Source organism: Miniopterus natalensis, chromosome 15 (genome assembly GCF_054644295.1).
Source record: "Miniopterus natalensis isolate mMinNat1 chromosome 15, mMinNat1.hap1, whole genome shotgun sequence".
Classification (NCBI taxonomy): Eukaryota; Metazoa; Chordata; class Mammalia; order Chiroptera; family Miniopteridae; genus Miniopterus; species Miniopterus natalensis.
Genome location: NC_142095.1, coordinates 32,539,804 through 32,557,145, shown reverse-complemented (window position 1 = coordinate 32,557,145; position 17,342 = coordinate 32,539,804). Strand labels below are relative to the sequence as shown.

General features: G+C 54.7%; 1 protein-coding gene across 16 annotated transcripts in view; it reads right to left on the bottom strand.

The window, feature by feature from the left end:
• Positions 1-17,342, bottom strand: part of ATP2B2 (ATPase plasma membrane Ca2+ transporting 2) — a 119,629-nt gene that overhangs the window by 8,348 nt on the left and 93,939 nt on the right. For 14 of the 16 annotated variants that reach the window (XM_087824639.1, XM_087824635.1, XM_087824638.1 and 11 more), the window contains 8 exons: positions 13,814-13,993; positions 13,529-13,616; positions 9,633-9,739; positions 8,945-9,136; positions 5,648-5,861; positions 3,747-3,958; positions 3,486-3,593; positions 919-1,101 (listed from right to left, as the gene is read on the bottom strand). In XM_087824639.1, the coding sequence (XP_087680765.1) occupies positions 919-1,101; positions 3,486-3,593; positions 3,747-3,958; positions 5,648-5,861; positions 8,945-9,136; positions 9,633-9,739; positions 13,529-13,616; positions 13,814-13,993 (1,284 nt within the window). The remainder of the gene's footprint in view (positions 1-918; positions 1,102-3,485; positions 3,594-3,746; positions 3,959-5,647; positions 5,862-8,944; positions 9,137-9,632; positions 9,740-13,528; positions 13,617-13,813; positions 13,994-17,342) is intronic. The other 2 variants (XM_087824642.1, XM_087824646.1) reach the window with 1 other exon arrangement.

The window sequence follows — 17,342 nt, the reverse complement described above, 5'->3', positions numbered from 1 at the left end:
GGCTGTGAGGCCAATGAAATGATGTTTGGGACAGTGCACTGTGGCATGAACTTGCCAGGTGCAGCTCTCCCAGGTGTTCTGGGTAAGAGACTGACCCTTTCTTAGTTACATAGGCTCCTCTGATCCTCATTTCATGGGGCTGTGACAGTATGATGTGAACTATAACCCCAACCCAGGCAGAGGGGCTGGCTCCCGTGAGAGCCTGCAGTGTGTGGGGGGAGGGCTGCATGGCATGGGGCAGCCACGCAGTCTCTGTGCTGGGGAAGAAGCCTGCCTCTGGCTGGATAGACATCCTACACGTGTGCTCTGCAGGTGTCTTTGGTGCATGTGTGTCTGTGTGTGCATGGGGAAAACCAAGCTTTGCTCCTTGGAGCTTCCTGGAAGAAACCTGGGGAAGCATGGGGAAACCTGGAAACCCACTGTGGAGGAACAGGATGTGCGTGAATGTGTGTAAGCCCCCGGACCTCACAGGTCCCTGAACCCGGGAGAACCTGGGGCCAACCCTGGCCTGAGGTTGCTATCCTGGCCTCATGGAGACCAGTCTCCAGCTACCAGGAGGGACAGCACAAGGCTGCCCTGAAGTTGCCCTGAAGCTCTGATCCCAGTCCCCCCAGCAGCCCCTCATTCACCTCACTCTCAGGGTCAACCCCTCCCCTAGTCTCAGAGGCAACCCCCTGTCCACCCCAGTCTGACCCCTTGCTGGCCGAGAAGGTACTGCAGGACATTCCTGGGGAAGCCGCTGTTTCTTTAGCGGCCACTCAAGGGTGTGTGTGAGGAGTGTGGGTGTATAAAAAGTGGGTGAGGTGGTGAGAGCAGGACCCTGACCTCTGGGGCCCTGGGAGGTGGTATGGAGCACGTACATCTCCATCACCTGCCCGCCCGGCCAGGCGTGGGCCCAGCCCTGGGAGCCTCCTGTACCTGGGTCTGGATCCGATTCAGGCCTCGGAACCATAGGATCTGGCCCCGCCGCAGCTCTCGCTCGGCGTGGTCTATCTCCTCCACGTCCTCGTTGAGCTCCTCCTCGGGAATCTCCTCCTTCTGCGTGAGCCTGCCCGCCTCCTTGAGGAACTTGAGCCTGCTGGTTGGGATGGTGGCGATGACCTGCAGGGGACCCAGCCACATCAGCAATGGGGGCTGTCCCTCAGTTAGCCTCCTTCCCTCCCTGCCACCCCCTCCTTGTGCTCCCAACTTCCCCCTCCTCTGACCCAATTACCTAGTTACATGTTCAATTCGCTCCTTAACTCATCCCAATTCAATCTTTAATTCTCTTATTAATTTGCTTTTTAATTCATTCACTCATCCAGAGTCAGGGGGACGTAGTGGAAAATCTTGACTTTTAGGAATTGGGCAGATGTGACTTTGAATACAGACCTCAGTGGTCATGTGACAAGTCATTGGGCAAGTCATTTAACCTCTTTGAGCTCTGGTTTTCCCATCTGTAAAGCTGAAGGCAATTCTCAGGGCTAGAGGATTAAGTGAGATGGCTTGTGTAAGTTGCCATGCATGAGCCTGGCTGGCCCTCCGGCTTCTGAGCTCACTCTTCCTGTGGTCACTGGGTCCTGGGTACCCAACATGAGCAACAGGGGCTCAGGGCCTGGGTGCCCTGGGGAGAGCCAATTTGGGGACTCGGAATGGTTGTCTTCCTAACAAGGGGAAGCGCCATGAGAAGAGGGTGCACCTTCATTCTTACTCTTCCTCCCAAGGGTTTGTCCTTGGGGCTGAAGCTTGAGAGGAAGCTATGAGGAAGCTGAGGTGTCAGAGGTCAGAGGCCCCTTGCGTCTCCTGTAGGGACAGACAGGCGCTGGCCTGGACTCTCAGCCTCAGGGGTTCCCTAGGAGTTTAAGGTGCGCATTGCCTGCTGGCATTGTCCTTGGGCATTAGGAGGCTCACCCAGACACCTGGAGCTCTCTAAGGGTGTGGGCCCCAGTGGGATAAAGATGGCTTGGCCCTGCCCTGGTTGGTATTGCTCAGTGGCTAGAGCATTGCCTGTGAATGGAAGGGTCACAGGTTCGATTCCTAGTTCGGGGAACATACCTGGGTTGCAGGTTCATCCCAGCCCCGGGTGGGGTATGTTTGGGGGGCAACCAATCCATGTGTCTCTCTCTTGTCCTCCCTCCCTCTCTACCTTCCACTTTCGCTAAAAGCAATGAAAAAAATACCCTTGGGTGAGTATTAACCAAAAAAAAAAAAGGTCCGGCCCTGAGGGTGCCCAGGGAAGGGGGTTGCTGAGTAAAATCTAGTTTATCAACTCTCCAAAGAAGCCCTGAAGTTTAAAGAAGTTTCTTTTGAATAAAACTAAACTTTTTCGTCTTTATCTTCTAGTTAATCTCTGTCACTGAAATGTCCCACTCAAGCATGGGGACAGCCTGGAGGCAAGAACATTGTCTCAGGCCCACTGGTGCCCCCTGCCTGGATGACAGAGCACCTAGGGATAAAGCCCCTTTGGCCCAGGATCTGGCTCCGGTGTGTCTCACGAGGACCACATCCTGGTCAGGAGCCTTTGAGCTGCAAATTGTGCGTACTGTGATGGGTATGTGTATGTCCTGGGAACTTGGGCAACAGCAGGAAAGGGAACTGGTGGGAGAATGTTCTGGGGTCGTAGATAGAAGGTCCCCTACAGAGCATCCAGCCCAAGGGTCCCCAAAGCCAGGAGGATCAGGCCTGCCACTTGGCAGAGTTTGTTCCCTAGGAGCCCCCTCTGAAGGAGCCTCTGCTTGGTGTCGCTCCATTTACTAATCTCCCAACAACACCATCAGAAACACCATTTAACTAATCCCTATTTTTTAACCCTCACCAGAGGATATTTTTTCCATTGCTTTTCGGAGAGAGTGGAAGGGGGAGAGAGAGAGAGAGAAATATCCATATCCATGTGAGAGAGACACACTGATTAGTTGCCTCCCACACGCGCCCCAGATCGGGGCTGGGGATTGAGCCCTTGACCAGAATCGAACCTGAGACCCTTCGGTGCATGGGCCGATGCTCTAACCACTGAGCAAAACCTGCTAGAGCACTAATCTCCCTTTTTAACAACTAGTCACCTTTAGGCTCTGAGCCTTGGGGGGCCATGGCATCTAGTTAGGGTTTAATAACATTACTCTCATTACATTATTTTTTTTGTTAGCTTCTATTTATGACAAGTGATATTGATTTTCCATTCATGTTAGTAATATAAAGTTGTCTTTTGAAATAAATTTCAGTTAAAAAAACTGTTGTGATTGAAAGAAAATATTAAGTAAATAATAGGACTAGTGGTACCTAGATATATGGCAAAAATCACAGTAATGATACCCAAAAGTGACAAGTATTTGGGACCTGGGCCAAATCCCATTGCTCAGATGCCCAGAGACAGGGAGGGCCTTGTCCCGGGCCACACAGCAAGTCCCTGGCAGAACTGGGACCCATTCCTGGGGCTCCTGGATTTCCTGGCCAATACTCTTTCCCTTCTCCCAATGCGAGGCACCTCCTGTAACCCACCTGGAACTTACCTGGCCCCAGACAAGCTCTCCTAACCCGATGAATATGCACCACATCCACTGGTCCAGCTGCAGTGGAGAGCAGCTGAACGGCTTCCCCCCAAACTGCACGATCACTATCTGGAAGTCAAAGGGAGCAGAGACAGAGACAGACACAGACAGAGAGACAGGTCATCAGGGGCCAGCTCGGAGGCCTGGGCTCTAAAGGCACCGCAGCGGGGCTCCAGCTGCCCACTGTCCACCCCGACCCAGGTTAGGTGGCAGCCTGGCTACCTGGATGGCAAAGGTGCCCAGCACGATGGTGCAGAAGATGGGGTTCCGGAAGATGCCATCAAAGACATTGCGCTCGCCGTGGATCTTGCGGGCGTTGATCTCGTTGAAGAGCTGCATCATGACGAAGGTGTTGAAGATGATGGTGTAGTGCTCTGAGGGCGGCGAGTGCAGGGGCGCGTTCCTCCCACTGTCAATCTGGAACATCTTCTCACCTGCCGAGCCGAGAGTGCGGGAGCTGGGGGGGGGCTGGGGTGGGGGGGACGCTGGGCCCGGCAGCAGGGTGAGCAGCCCAGACGTGGGGGCAAGATCTGGACACTGGGGCGGGGGCAGGTAGGCCTGTGCCCTTGGGTGGTTGGAGTGTGAGTGAAGAGGTAACCAAACCCTTTATTCTCTAGGGGAGAAAGACCCTGATGAACTTTCTTCCACTTTTCTAAGGAAATCTGATAAAGGCAGAATGCTGGCTGTGCTATCCGGGGACACTGCTTATAAAAAGTGATCCCCTATTGACAGACTCACCTGGACTGGGAGGGCTGGGGGTGAACTACGAACACCTGGTGGGAAGCCAGGGCTTTGGGCTCCCCCCAAAGTGCTGCTTTTTGTAACCGAGCATGTCCCTTGCTGAGACCTCTGGAAGCTCATGGGGCTATTATAAGAGATATCAGTTCCTATATGGAGGCTGGGCCTTCTGGGCCAGGGTGGCTCCGGACCCACCCATGTTGCTGCGTTCTCTTACAGCTGAGCTGTCACACCATGGAGGACACAGTAGCCTCTGGGGTATTGTGTGGGCACCCGCTGATGGCACGCCCAGGTAAGGTGGTGCCAGGAGGGTTTGTGGGGTTTCCTGAGAGTGAGGTGTCTAGCTGAATCCAAGACCACCGAGGGTAGGTGCTCAAGTGGGGAAGTCAGCAAGTGAGCCAGGGGGCTGCCTGCCTCTCCTCTCCCTAGCCTGACAGGTGTCTCCGCGAGTCTCTCCTAGTTCTGCCTTCCTGTGGCTTCCTCCAAGGCTTTTCATGGCAATCTTTACAACAGTCCTGCCAACACATCACCTTGGGAGGACTGCCCTTTGTGGGACAGGATCCATGCCCCAGCCCCATCTGTACCCTGGACTTTGAAGGCAAACGCTCCTTGGCGCTGAAAGTCCTGCTCGAGGAGGCTCACACGGAGGGAGCCTGTTCAGGCTGGGGACTCCGGCTGCCCCCGACTTGCTATGTGGCCACGGGCAAGGCTCTTCCTCTCTCTGGGCCTCTATTTCCTCACCTAATACCCAGGGGTAGGCTTTGTCTGGATCATCTCTGAAGCACCCATGGAAACCAGGCCAGTCTTAGCCCCAGCCAGACCTGGTTCTTTGCCCAGGCTCCTCCTCAGACTGCATGCCCTTGGGCAAGTCACCTCACCTCCCTGTGCTTGGCCTTGTCATTGTAATGTGGGGTCAGGGCCAAGGTGCCTGCCTCATGGAGTGGTTGGCGACCTAAGTGAAAGTGTCGTGGAACTAACTGGTGGGTAGGCAGCTGTGTGGCATTTCCTCGAGGAAGCTTGCTGAGGATACCTTCCACAGGGCAACGAAAATGTGTGGGAATGGGCCAGGGAAGGGGCCAGTCACTTCCCCCAAGAGCCTCAGGCTCCTGTGGGGCTGGCATGAGGGGTGTTCATCAGCACTTGGGCACCACCTCGCACGCACAGGGTGTACTCAGTGTTTGGAGCTGCTGTCAGTAGAAAAAGCCTTGGTTTGGGGGTTGGCCAAATGCAGGACAGGGCCTGGCTCTAGCCATATCTTGCCCTGTGACTCTGAGCAGGTAGCTTCACCTCCCTGGCCCTCCGTCCCCCATTGGCAAACAGGAAGGCGGGTGTGAATCCGGAACGCTGGGCCATGGTGTCCCCAGTAGGTGGGGTGGGGGACTCACCGACAAAGAGCAGTGTGAAGATGAGGGTGAGCTGGTACACGGCGTGGCCCAGGATATTCTTCATCATGGTGCGTGAGATGAGGGGCTTGTTGCGGCCATACGGCTTCCTCAGAAGCAGGGTCTCGGTGGGCGGCTCGGTGGCCAGCGCCAGCGAGGCGAACGTGTCCATGATGAGATTCACCCAGAGCATCTGCACGGCCTTCAGAGGGGAGTCCTGGGGACAGTGAATATGGAGAAGGCTGTCATGGAAAGGTCGGCCCCACCTGCTGCCACCAAGTGCCTGGTGTGGGGCTCATTGTTGAGGTCTAAGCAGCTTCCTGCTGGAGCCTGGAGGCCGCTCTGCCCGGTGGGTCTGCCTCGGCTGGCCTGCCCCCTGGGTTCCTGAGTAGCACAGAGCAGGTTCGCTGAGGCTTTCCCTGGAGAGCAGCCCAGACCTGCCCACTTTGGCTGTTCTCTCCCCCAAGGACAAAATTGGATTCCCCCAGGCCTGATGGCTACCAGCTCTCCGCTTTCTGGTAAATTTAGCCACATCCTTGCCTGCTATCTTCCCTCTTCCCCTCCATGAGTCTCACCTCTAGGCTAAGGTCAAGACCTCCCCCTGTACAGATCCCTGTCTCCTCCACCTCCCTCTTTCCCCTCAACTATCAATGGCTCGAGTCTCTCCTTCTCTACCAACAGTTCCCATGACCCTGTCTTCTTTTCACTACCATTCAATTTCTCTTTATACTTTATCCCGCCTTGACTTAAGCAATTATTGTGTATATATATATGCTTCTAAACATAACATATTTTCATGGTAGAAAATTTGGGCAAGTAAGGAAGAGCAGAAGCTAAAACTCATCAGTGATTGTACCACCTATAGGATCCCACCGTCCACAGTCTGGGGCGGGTCCTTCCACCTCTCTGCCTGAGGCCGGGACCACACATTCACGCTGCTCTGCGCAATGGTGCCACGTAGTCTGCTCTGCCCAAAGTTGCTGAACCCATTTGTCCACCTCCTTCCCTGCACCCCCGCGTGCCCGGTCTTCAGCAACTGGCCTCTGGCCTCTCTATGTCCCCAAATGCCTTTCCCCAAGGCCACCAGTTGCCTCACTTGCACAATTGAGGAACCCATTTTCCAGCCCCATCTCACTGGCCTCGCTGTGGCGTTTGGCCACTGCCTCTTGCGTGCACCCCTGACCCCCATCTCCTCATGCTCCATCTCCTCTCTGAATGTTCCTTTTCCTTCCACATCTTCCTCAGGGCGCTTCTCCTCTTCCCCTGCCTCTTTTTAAAGAAAAAATATTTTTATTGATTTTAGGGAGAGAGAGAGAGAAACGCTGATGTGAGAGCAACATTGATCGGCTGCCTCCTGCATGCCCCACACCGGGGATGGAGCCTGCAGCCAGGGCATGTGCCCCGACTGGGGATCGAATCAGCAACCTCCTGGTGCATGCTCAACCAACTGAGCCACACTGGCCAGGGCTTCCCTTGCCTCTTAAATCTGTGCTCCCCATGGCCCCTTCCTGGGCCCTGTTCTCTTTCTACACCTGCCCCCTGGCTGCAGGGGCCCCACCTCTCCCCCACATCACTCTTTTTCCAGCCCAGCCCTCTCCTTGTGGCTTTAGCTTCATCCACTGGTGAAAACACCTCCAGGAAGCCCACAGACCCTGAAAGCCCAATAGCCTGAAATGAGCTGTTCCTCATCCCTCTGTCCTCTCCGTGTACCTCCTGAGGCCCCCCTGTCTGCACCTTGTACACTCACTCACCTTCTAGGTATTTATCACAGCCCCTCCTCCTGCCCACCTCTCCACCTCTGCCCTGGCACAGTCGCACCATGCTCCCCATGCCCCTCAGCTTCTTCCTGCCATCAGCCTTCTCTGATTACATGCACCTTGGGGTTAGGGCCCCGGATCTCCCCATCAAGGTCTTCATGGCCCTGCCACCAACTTAACCTAAGATCTTAGGCAAACTGATAGTCTCCCTGGAACCTCAGCTTCCCCATCTGGCATCAGTTGGTCTCCAAGAAGCCTTGTATGAGTTGCCACGCTGTGGGAGTGTCCCCCAAGCCACCACTAGAGGGAGCTTCTAATCCACAGACCAGGGGAGAAGGCCCTTGAAAGTACAGTGGTATCTCGGTTTTCAAACGTCTCTGATGACAAATGTTTTGGTTTACGAATGCGGTAAACCCAGAGGTAAATGCTTCGGTTTTCGAACATGCCTCGGAAGTCGAACATGCCACACGGCTTCCACTGAGCGCAAGATCCTGAGGTCTAGGTGTCGGCTGTTGATCCCTCAGTTTTCCAACATTCCAGAACTTGAACGGTCTTCTGGAACGGATTACATTAGAAAACCGAGGCTCCACTATAGAAGGGACCCCTTTGGCCAACCTATAGGCTGACTCTCAAGGCTTGGGTACTAAATACTGCCATGCGTATCCCCAAGGGCTCAGAACAAAACAGAGGGGAGCAGTGTTCCCAGGGCAACACAGCTCTTTGGGGCAGTGCTGGTCTCCGGGCGTCTGGGGGTTCCTGTGTGCAGGAATTTATCTGCCCATAAGGCCTCTAGGAGAGGCCAGGCCTTGGAATGCCCCTGTTCCCTCTCCAGGTCAGCCTGGACAGCCCTTGGAGGAGGCAGGAGGCTGTGGGAGAAATGGCAGGTACCTTTGTAAAATGGAAATCATCACTGTTTCCTGCTGCATGGGGCCAGGTGAGGGAGCAGGGAGGCCACCGATGTTGGGGCCTGTGGTTTGCTTACTCTGGGTTCATGACCCTGGGCTGCTCAAGACCCAGACTGAGATTCTGACAGACAACTGCCTCTTCCAGTGACACAGAGTCCCCAACTCCCTCCTACTGCCCCCAACTGGCTCAGGAACCCAGGCAAATAGGCCTCACCTGACACACCCCAGGTCACAACTAAGGCCCCCTGGATCCTGCCAGCTCCTTGCTCCCCATCTGGCTGCCTGATCTCCCTTGGGCCCTGCCCTGGCCCTCCCTCCCTCTGGTCCTCTATGTGTCCAGGAGCTCTGCCTTCCCTTGAGGATCTCCTCTCCCACTTCCAGGAGCAAGGGCCAGGACTGTGCCTGCACCAGGCAGATGTGGGAGTGAGGACCGACACCTCCCACTTGCCTGGTGACCTTGGACAAACCCTGCCACATCTCTGAGCCTCATTTCCTCTGCTCCACAGGGCTGGTGCCTGCAGTTCATGGCCCTCAGCAGGCACTCCACTGATGGTGCGACAACATGGGATGCCGTGTGGGTGTCTGCTCTCCCCCAGGCTTCGGCATGCTCCGCCCTGCCTGCCCCTCGGAGGACCCACCTGTGTGATGCAGGCACCTGTGAAGGCCACAATCACAGCCACCACATTGACTGTCAGCTGGAACTGCAGGAACTTGGATATGCTGTCATAGACATTGCGGCCCCACATCACCGCCTTGACGATGCTGCTGAAGTTGTCATCTGTCAGGATGATGTCCGAGGCTTCTTTGGCCACGTCTGTGCCTGCAATGCCCTGTGGGGATGGGGACAGGAGCCTGGGTGGGTCAACCGAGGAGGGAAGCAGCTCTAGCAACACTGTCTTCACCCCCTACACATCCTCAGTCCTACACAGCCTCCTACATACATACACCCAGCTGCCAGCACAGAGAGAACATGTGGCACGCTCATGTGTGTACAGGGATGCATATGGATGTACACACACAGGATGTACTTCTGATAGACTAGCACCCTGAGGCCAGCCCTCTGCCTTCAGGAAGCCTCTCTCTGGCCCTTCCCCCACAACCCAAACCCATTACTGCAGGGAGCCTCCCTCTGCCCTTCCAGGGAGACCCTGGGGGCCAGGCTGAGCCTCTAGAGCACTGGGCACCTAAGGTGGATGGTGGGTGGGCTCAGTGTGAACTGGGGGTCCTGCACTGCCAGCTTGAGGCTGTATTGTCCATGTTCCCCTAATCCCCTGCCCATGAGCTCCTGTCAGATGCTGCCCTAGGTCCCCTGCAAGCCGCTCCTACCATGGCAAAGCCCACGTCGGCCTTCTTGAGTGCAGGACCATCATTGGTGCCATCCCCTGTCACCGCCACCACCTGCCGCTGCTCAGTGTGCGTGCTGTCGATGATACCTGCGGGACGGGGCAGGAGTATGCTCAGGGCCCTGGGATGCTCCATGGGGCAAGGACAGCCTGACCAGTCCTGACGCTCAGGAGGACACCGGGCTGGGCACAGCCTCCTCTCTGGCCTCTGCCTTGCCACCCCCATCCCTGTGGTTCTCCCCTCCTCCAGGCTCCCCTATAGCTCCCAGCGCTTGCAGGGGATGTCAGCCACCTTAGCCCAGTACTGGCTTGCAACCCTCCACAATCTGGGCTACTCACCTTTCTGGCACCCTCCCTTCTCTCTGTAGCCCATGACCACAGCATCAGCCACCCTGGCCAGAATTGCTTCCCCTTTGCCTGTGCTCTAGGGGCTCCAGGGTTTTGCCAGGTTCCTACCATGTGCTTCCCCAGCACCACCCCTCTGGGAGGTCCAGTCCCACCTGAGGAGGTCTGGACTGTGCCACCTGACCCACTGTACTGGCCTTGATCTCTCTCCAGACATTTTTCATCAATAAAATCCTCAGCAAATAACAGAATGAACAGATGACATGTGGCCCCTGTCACTGAGCTGGGGATAGTGGAAAAGGGCGGGGGAAAGATATCACTGGGCATGTGTGGAGTTTATGGGCAGGACAGAAATTTGATTGTAATCCTTGACATGTCCCTCTCTCATTCTGCACATCAACTGTATCACCAAGGCCTGAGGATCCTGGTTCCAGAATCCCTTTGAGATCCTTCCATTTCTCTCTGTCCCCATGCCTTCTACCACCAGCATCTCTGTGCCCCCTTCACTAACCCAGGGATTCCCTTCCAATTTGCACAGCAGCCCCAGGGTCTTTCTAATAACAGAGTCTGAACCTGTCCCCCCAGCACCAGCTGAGTGTCATTCTTTTGCTGATCACCTAGACTCAGAAGGACGCCTGCGTTCTTAGCTCTGCTCACCAAGTCCTCCATGGTCAGAAGTTGCCCATTCTTTGATCACCTCTTCTCTCACCCCTGGCCACCCTTAACCTGTGATTTCACTACAGGGATGGCTGTTGGTCCTGCAGCACCGGTTCCACTTGGCCCTGTCTTTGCACAGGCTATTCCCTCAGCCAGCTACCCCTGTCACCCACCTGTAGTCTCAGCTCAGAGGCCACTTTGTCTGGGAAGCCTTGTGACCCACTGAGGATCTCTGCCCTAATGAGTTCACTGCCGCTCCCATCCAGCCATGTGTCCCCCTGTCCTGAACCTGGCAAACAGTAGCAGCCTGTGGAGTGAGGGAATGAGTTCCCTGACTTCGGGCACTGTACTCCCTACCTCACCCCCAGCTCTTTGCTACTGTCAAAGTTCTACCTGCTTCAAGGCCCAGCTCCAAGGCATGTGCTCCAGGGGTTTTCCTGGCTGCTCCCTAAGCTGTTGGCTGTCCAGGACTATCCAGTCTCTGTCCACTTGGCATTTGAACTTGGTATTTGAGGCCCTCATCCCTGTTGGGTCACTTGGCCTGCCTGGGTGCTCTTCCAAGGCAGGGAAAGGGCCTATTTTTTCTCTGTGGCTCCCCAGGCTGGCACCTGCCTTTTCACAGGCCTCCTACGGCTCCCAATAGAGGGGAGAGCTGGGAGAACACCTTCCACCAGACCCCTGTCCACCACCTCCAGTGCTGGCATGGCCCTGCCACTCCACTGACATGGCCCTGTCATGCACGGTCACCAGGGGCCTTTCTAGGGTCACCTCCTATGGTCATATCCTTATCCTGTCTCTCTAGACCTCTCAGGAGCTGTTCACACTATGGGCCACTCCTTCCTCCTCACCAGGCTTCCTTCCTTGTCTTCCTGATACCACTGCTCTTGGCTGTCCTCCCACCCCTCTGGTTGCCACTCCTTGGTCTCTGCTGACAGATCTCAGCCTCAGGTGTGAGGGTCCTTGGAGCCGGCTCCTCTGCTCTCCCTGCTCAGCATACCCCACCTGTGTCTTCATCTCTGGCCAGCTGTCTCCTGAGCCCTGACGCCACGGATGTCCAGCTGTCTTCCAGACATCACCACTTGGATGCCAGAGGGCCTTCAGCTCAGCTACCAAGTTTCCCCTCAAATCTGTCCTTTCTCTCACAATTCCTAATGCCCAGCTGCCTGCTCAAAAACCACACGGCATGCTGGTACCCAGTAGGTTCTGAAACAGGGGGAGCCTTAGGGAATCCTGGACCTTGTGTCTCCCTCATCCTTCCACCACATCCAAACAATTGCCAGGCCCAGGCCCTTTCACCACAGAAACAGTTCTCAGCTCTCCTAACTTTCAGTGCACCGGTGCTGTCACCACCCCGGTCCAGGTGTCACCTCTCACAGCTGGACAATCCTGGTGGTCCTTCTGTTTTCAGGCCACTCTCCACACAGCAGGGAGTGAGCTTTCTATAACAGCGCATCTCCCTTCAAGGCCCTCCCACAGTCCCCACCCTGAGCTGACCTTGCAGGTCACTGTCCTGGAGTTCCAGGCCCTGCATGATCTGAGGCTGGTACCTCCTTCTCTGGTCTCCTCCTCTAATCTCCCTCTCTTGTTTGAGGTTCCGGCCCAGCCAATTGAACTTCTTTCCACACCTAGAAGGTTCCTGGAAGTCTTTGCCTCTGGGCTTTCATAGCGCAGTTCCCTGCCCTGTCTGAAACATAGGCCCTTTCTCCTGGACTCCCTCCTCACCTTCCATGGCCTGTGATCTGACACCTTTTTCTCCCCTCAGTGCAGCCTTTATCTCTATGTAGGAAAACCAGCTATTTAATATCTGCTGGATGGAACCTGGACCATGAATTCCAAGAGGGAAGGGTCATGGCTGCCAAAAGCAGGGCCCAGGACATATTAGTATATCCTCAATAAACATTTATCAAGACAGTGAGTGAATGAATGAACAAGTGATTGAGTAAGAAATGGGAATGGATTGGGGGGTGTCTCCTGCTTGGGTATTTGCAGTTCTGGGGTTCTGTGTTTCTGTTCCCAGGCCAGGTCTGCCTCCATTAGTGTCCTTGCGTAACACCTCTGGGAAAGGAATCCAAGATGTCCCAGGGATGCCCTCAGCCAGAGCCTTCCCTGTATGGCCATCCTACAGATGGAAACATTGAGTCCTAGAGTGGGAGGGACTTGCCCAAGGCCACAGAGTAAGTGAGTGGCAGAGCCAGGACTCAAACCCAGGGCTGTGTGACTCTGAAAGTACCCAGCATCTGGCCACCTGGGTGGACTCAACAAGGGGTGTGACCTCTATCTGGAGGGAGACAGGGAAGGAGAAAGATGCTGGCTGTTGGCTTCATCTGTCAGGTTGCTCTTCCCAGGACAGGCCATCCTCAAGGTCCTGGTTACAGAGGTTGGTTAGGGGCCTCAGAGACCAAGCAGATTAAAGGTCTCAAAATCCCAAGCTCTAGGGCCAGACAGAGCATAAATAAATGAAGTGTACTGAGTGTCAGACAATGAGTGTTGAAGATGGAAGGCATCAAATGTGAGAGAGCAGGGTCTGTATAAAGTCATTCAAATTCAACATAAAAAAGGTGTTGTACCACCCAAGTAAAACATGTCTGTGGGCCCCATTCAGCCCTCGGGCCATGAGTTTTAGCGCCTATATAGGCAGCCTCATTGCTCCCTATAGGAAGTGAAGCCCAGAGAGAAGATTCACAATCTCCTCATCTCACTGTGGCCTTTAGGAGGCCTCCAGGGCTGCAAAGGGGATGAGATCAGGGTGTCCCAGGTGTGGGGAGCCCCAGGCAAAAGCCCTTTTGTCCTGGAAAGAAGCTTCAGGTACCAGGGAGGAAAGTCTGGAAAGGCCTGGTACCTGGGCCTCAGAACTGCTTGTGCCCGCCCAAGTCTTACCTTTGACGAGGGTATGCTTGTCCGTGGGCGAGGAGCGAGCCAGCACCCGCAGCTTTGGCCAGATCTTGTCGATTCGCTCCTGCTCAATCTGGAGAGGGATGCAGGAGGGGGTGGGTCGGTGGGGTTGGGGAGAGAAACTGAGGCCCAGAGAAAGGAAGGGACTCGCCTAGAATCACAGGGCTCTTGACACATGGACTGGCTTCTGGACAACCATGCAGCACCCATGCTTCCCAGCCCCCCGTCCAAGCTCACACCTCTGCGTACCGTCTGCATTGGGCCACATACCTCCCCCTTCTCGTTCCGGATCCTCTGGTTGAACTCCTTGCCCTCAAGGCACAGAAAGTCCTCCCCAGGATGGATGATGCCACACTTGATGGCGATAGCCCGGGCTGTGTTGATATTGTCGCCGGTGACCATGCGGACTGTGATGCCTGCCCGCTGGCACTTTCGGATGGCTTCTGGGACCTGGGTGGGAGGGCAGGAGCCATGGGGGTGGGCACCACCTTGGGCAGTCCCTCCCTGTCTTCATGGATTCCAGAGTGAGCTCTGCTAACAGATGGCTGCACTGTAAGGGGCCTAGATCACCAGGAGATACTGATGGCATATAGACCATCTCCACCCTTGCTGTGCCATGGCAGGCATTGTTAATCAATCGCAGCACCTTCTGATTAAACCGTGATATGGTCTCAGAATTGTTCTCTGTAGAGTCCCAGGTAGCCGCCACCTATCAACCATGATAGTCCATGCTAGGATGAAACCAATGCTATCTGGACCAGGGCAAGGATCCTGAGAAAGATCCCAAAAAATACTCCCTCAGGTCTGGCCCCAGGTGAGAGTATAGAACATTCTACTACTGCACAGGATCTTGTCCCTGCTTTATCCATGTGCACATTTCCTGCAAAGTCAATGAAAAATATGTTCGTGTATTTTCAGGTTTTTTTTGGGGGAGGGCAGGAATTGCATTTGGGGGCTTTTTATTTACAGAATGTGACACTGGCTTAGAATAAATGCAAATGATGGTGTTTCATGTAATACATGACATTTCCCTGTGAGAGCAACAACTGCCTCTTGCTCTCTCTGTAATGACAGAGTAACATCTGGACCAATCAGGCCAGGTAGAGCCAGCCTCACCCCTGTCCCCTCATCCTGTCTCCAACCCTATGCAGAGCTGTGGGTTTGGCCAGCAATTAGGATGCAAAACCCAGCCTGGGGCTGCCAGAACACAGATCAACTCTAGGGACAACACAGACCAACCAAACAAAATTCTTACCCATGGACAGTGACAGATAATAAAGTAATAAGGCGATATTTGGTGCAAAACATTTTTTGAGCAGGAGAGGACATGTCAAGGGCAGAAAATCCTATGAACTAAAAGACCAAAGCACTGTAGAATCTCAGGCATGGAGGAGCTGAGTCCCACACACCCTCCTGCACATCTCAGTACCCGGGAGCTCACTTCCACACTGGCGGTGTCTCAGGGAGCTAAAGCTTCCAAGTCACTATTGAGAGAGTTTGAAGACTGTTTCGGGCTGAAATGTGTGTGTCCCCCACCCCCCACCCCAAAAATACCCTGAAATCCTCACCTGCAGGACCTCAGAATGTGACCTTACTTGGAGGTAGGGTCTTTACAGAGGTAATCAAGTTAAGATGAGGTCACTAGGGCGGACTCTCATCCAACGTGATTAATGCCCTCATAAAGAGGGGAAATTTGGACATGACACACACACAGAAAGAAGGCGGAGATCAGGGTGCTGCTAAAGGTTGCCGGCAAAGCACCAGAAGCTGGGGGAGAGGCCTGGAACAGATCCTTCCCGCAGAGCCTCAGAAGGAACCAACCGACCTACATCTGATCTCAGACTTCCACCCTCCAGAACCGTGGGACAGCACAATTCTATTGTCTGAGCCGCCCGGTTTGTGGCATTTTGTTACAGCAGCCCTAGCAAACAGTTAGAATGTTGGTCTAAAACCTGACTGTTGATAACTCCTGCCTGCTGGTCCCCTTTCTGACCTCAGGATGTTAAGAACAAGGATCGACTTTGGAAATATCTGGCCTCTGTCCACACCATCAGCACCACCATCTCAAGTAAAGGTCATTGTCCAGCCCCTCCGCAGTCTCCCTTCCTCTGGCCTTGCCCCTCTTTTCCTTACCCTGACCACCAGCGACCTGCCTGAAGGTCAGCCTGTGGTCACCCTCCTTCAGGGGCTCCACCCTGCCTTGTAGAGAAAATCCAGACTCCTGAGGTGGAGCGAGGAACAAATGGCACAAAAAAGCAGGGTCCAGGCCCAGGTAAGGAGGCCTTTCCAGCTACGAGTTCCCTAGGAGACCTGCTCTGTGGTGCAGGTAGTGATCTCCCTGTCACTGAGGGACTAGCACAGGCGAGCTGACCACGGCCTCTTCTAGGTGTATTTCCAGGGCAATGGAAGAGTCTTCGGGGGCCCACTCAGGAATGGGCTCATGAGCAAGGTCTCTGACTCGTGCCACAGCAGCTGCTCACACAGGCAAATGTGACCTCTTTTCATGGAGCCGGAGAGAGTGGGGATGTGGAATGTCCATGATCCTGTTTACATAATTTATCATATCCTCACAATGGCTGGTGCCCGGGCAGCAGCCCCCACTGTCTCCTGTCCCAGAGGATAGGAAGGAGCCACTGTTCTTTTGGGAACACGTATCTTATCTGGCTCCTGGCCTAAATAAGCAATTTAGTTTATATTTGTTCCAAAGAAACTTGAGGTCTTGGAGTTGGAAGGAGCTTTAGGCTATGAGTCTGACCCTGTGCTCATTGCCTAGATCTCCTCTCAGGTGTTCGTGACAGATGGTTGGCCAGCCTCTGCTTGCAATCCTCTGATGACAGGGTGCTCACTGCCTCCTAGCCTGATCCCTCCACAGTGGACAAGTCTATCGTGCCTTTCCACATACTTCACATAATTGTTCTTTTTTCAGATAAGAGAGTGATTACTCTGGGTCAGATCTGTACTCTTATATAGAGGCAGGGTCTTTATCTTTGCTTAAGCTCTGCATAAAAGGCTCTGGGAGCACAGAGGAGGATGCTGTTACTTTAGGAGGAGGTATGTGGGGAGGAGAAATCTGTGAGAGCTTCCTGGAGGGGAGGATGTCAGAGTTGCTTCTGTTCAGCCAACACTAACCACTAACTGAGGCTCTGGTGCCTGGCAAGCTGCCTTGGCTGGGCTACATAGATGACTGGTTTATTGTGTCCTGGCTGCAGAAGACTGTCCCATGTGGTGCACAGGCAGAGAACGTGGGGAGGGTGCTGCAGACGAACTGCTGCGGGTGGCCTGGAGGGGCTGAGGAAGGGACCATGAGGCTGGAGAGGGGCCTGAGGGGCCGGAACCAGGGCCTTGCTCCTTCAGACCTGGGAGCCACGGTAAATTCTGAACCGGGAAGGGAGTTATTGGTGCCATGTTTTAGAAAGACTTCTGCTTTCAAGACTGCCTCGGGGAGCTAAACTCTGCCTGCCTGGAACCCCATCCTCTGGGTCTCCCCTGAATAGGTCAACTGGGGAGAAAATGGAGGAGGCTAATTATTATGGGCCCTACACTTTTCTCTATGTAGTGGAAGCTTCCCTGCCTGGGGATAGAGGGCTCAGGGCTTTGCCCTGGGGTCCCACCCCAGCTTTGGTTTCCTCATCTGTGAAGTGGGGATGGCTGTCTCCACCCTTCAGCGAGGCTGGGGAGCTCTGTGACAAGGGCTGAACAGCACCAAGCACAGGGCCTGCAGATGCTGGTGACGTGAGTGCACCTGCACCCACACCCCAGTCTTCCTTGCTTGTACTTTTCTGCTGGGGTGGGGAGGGAT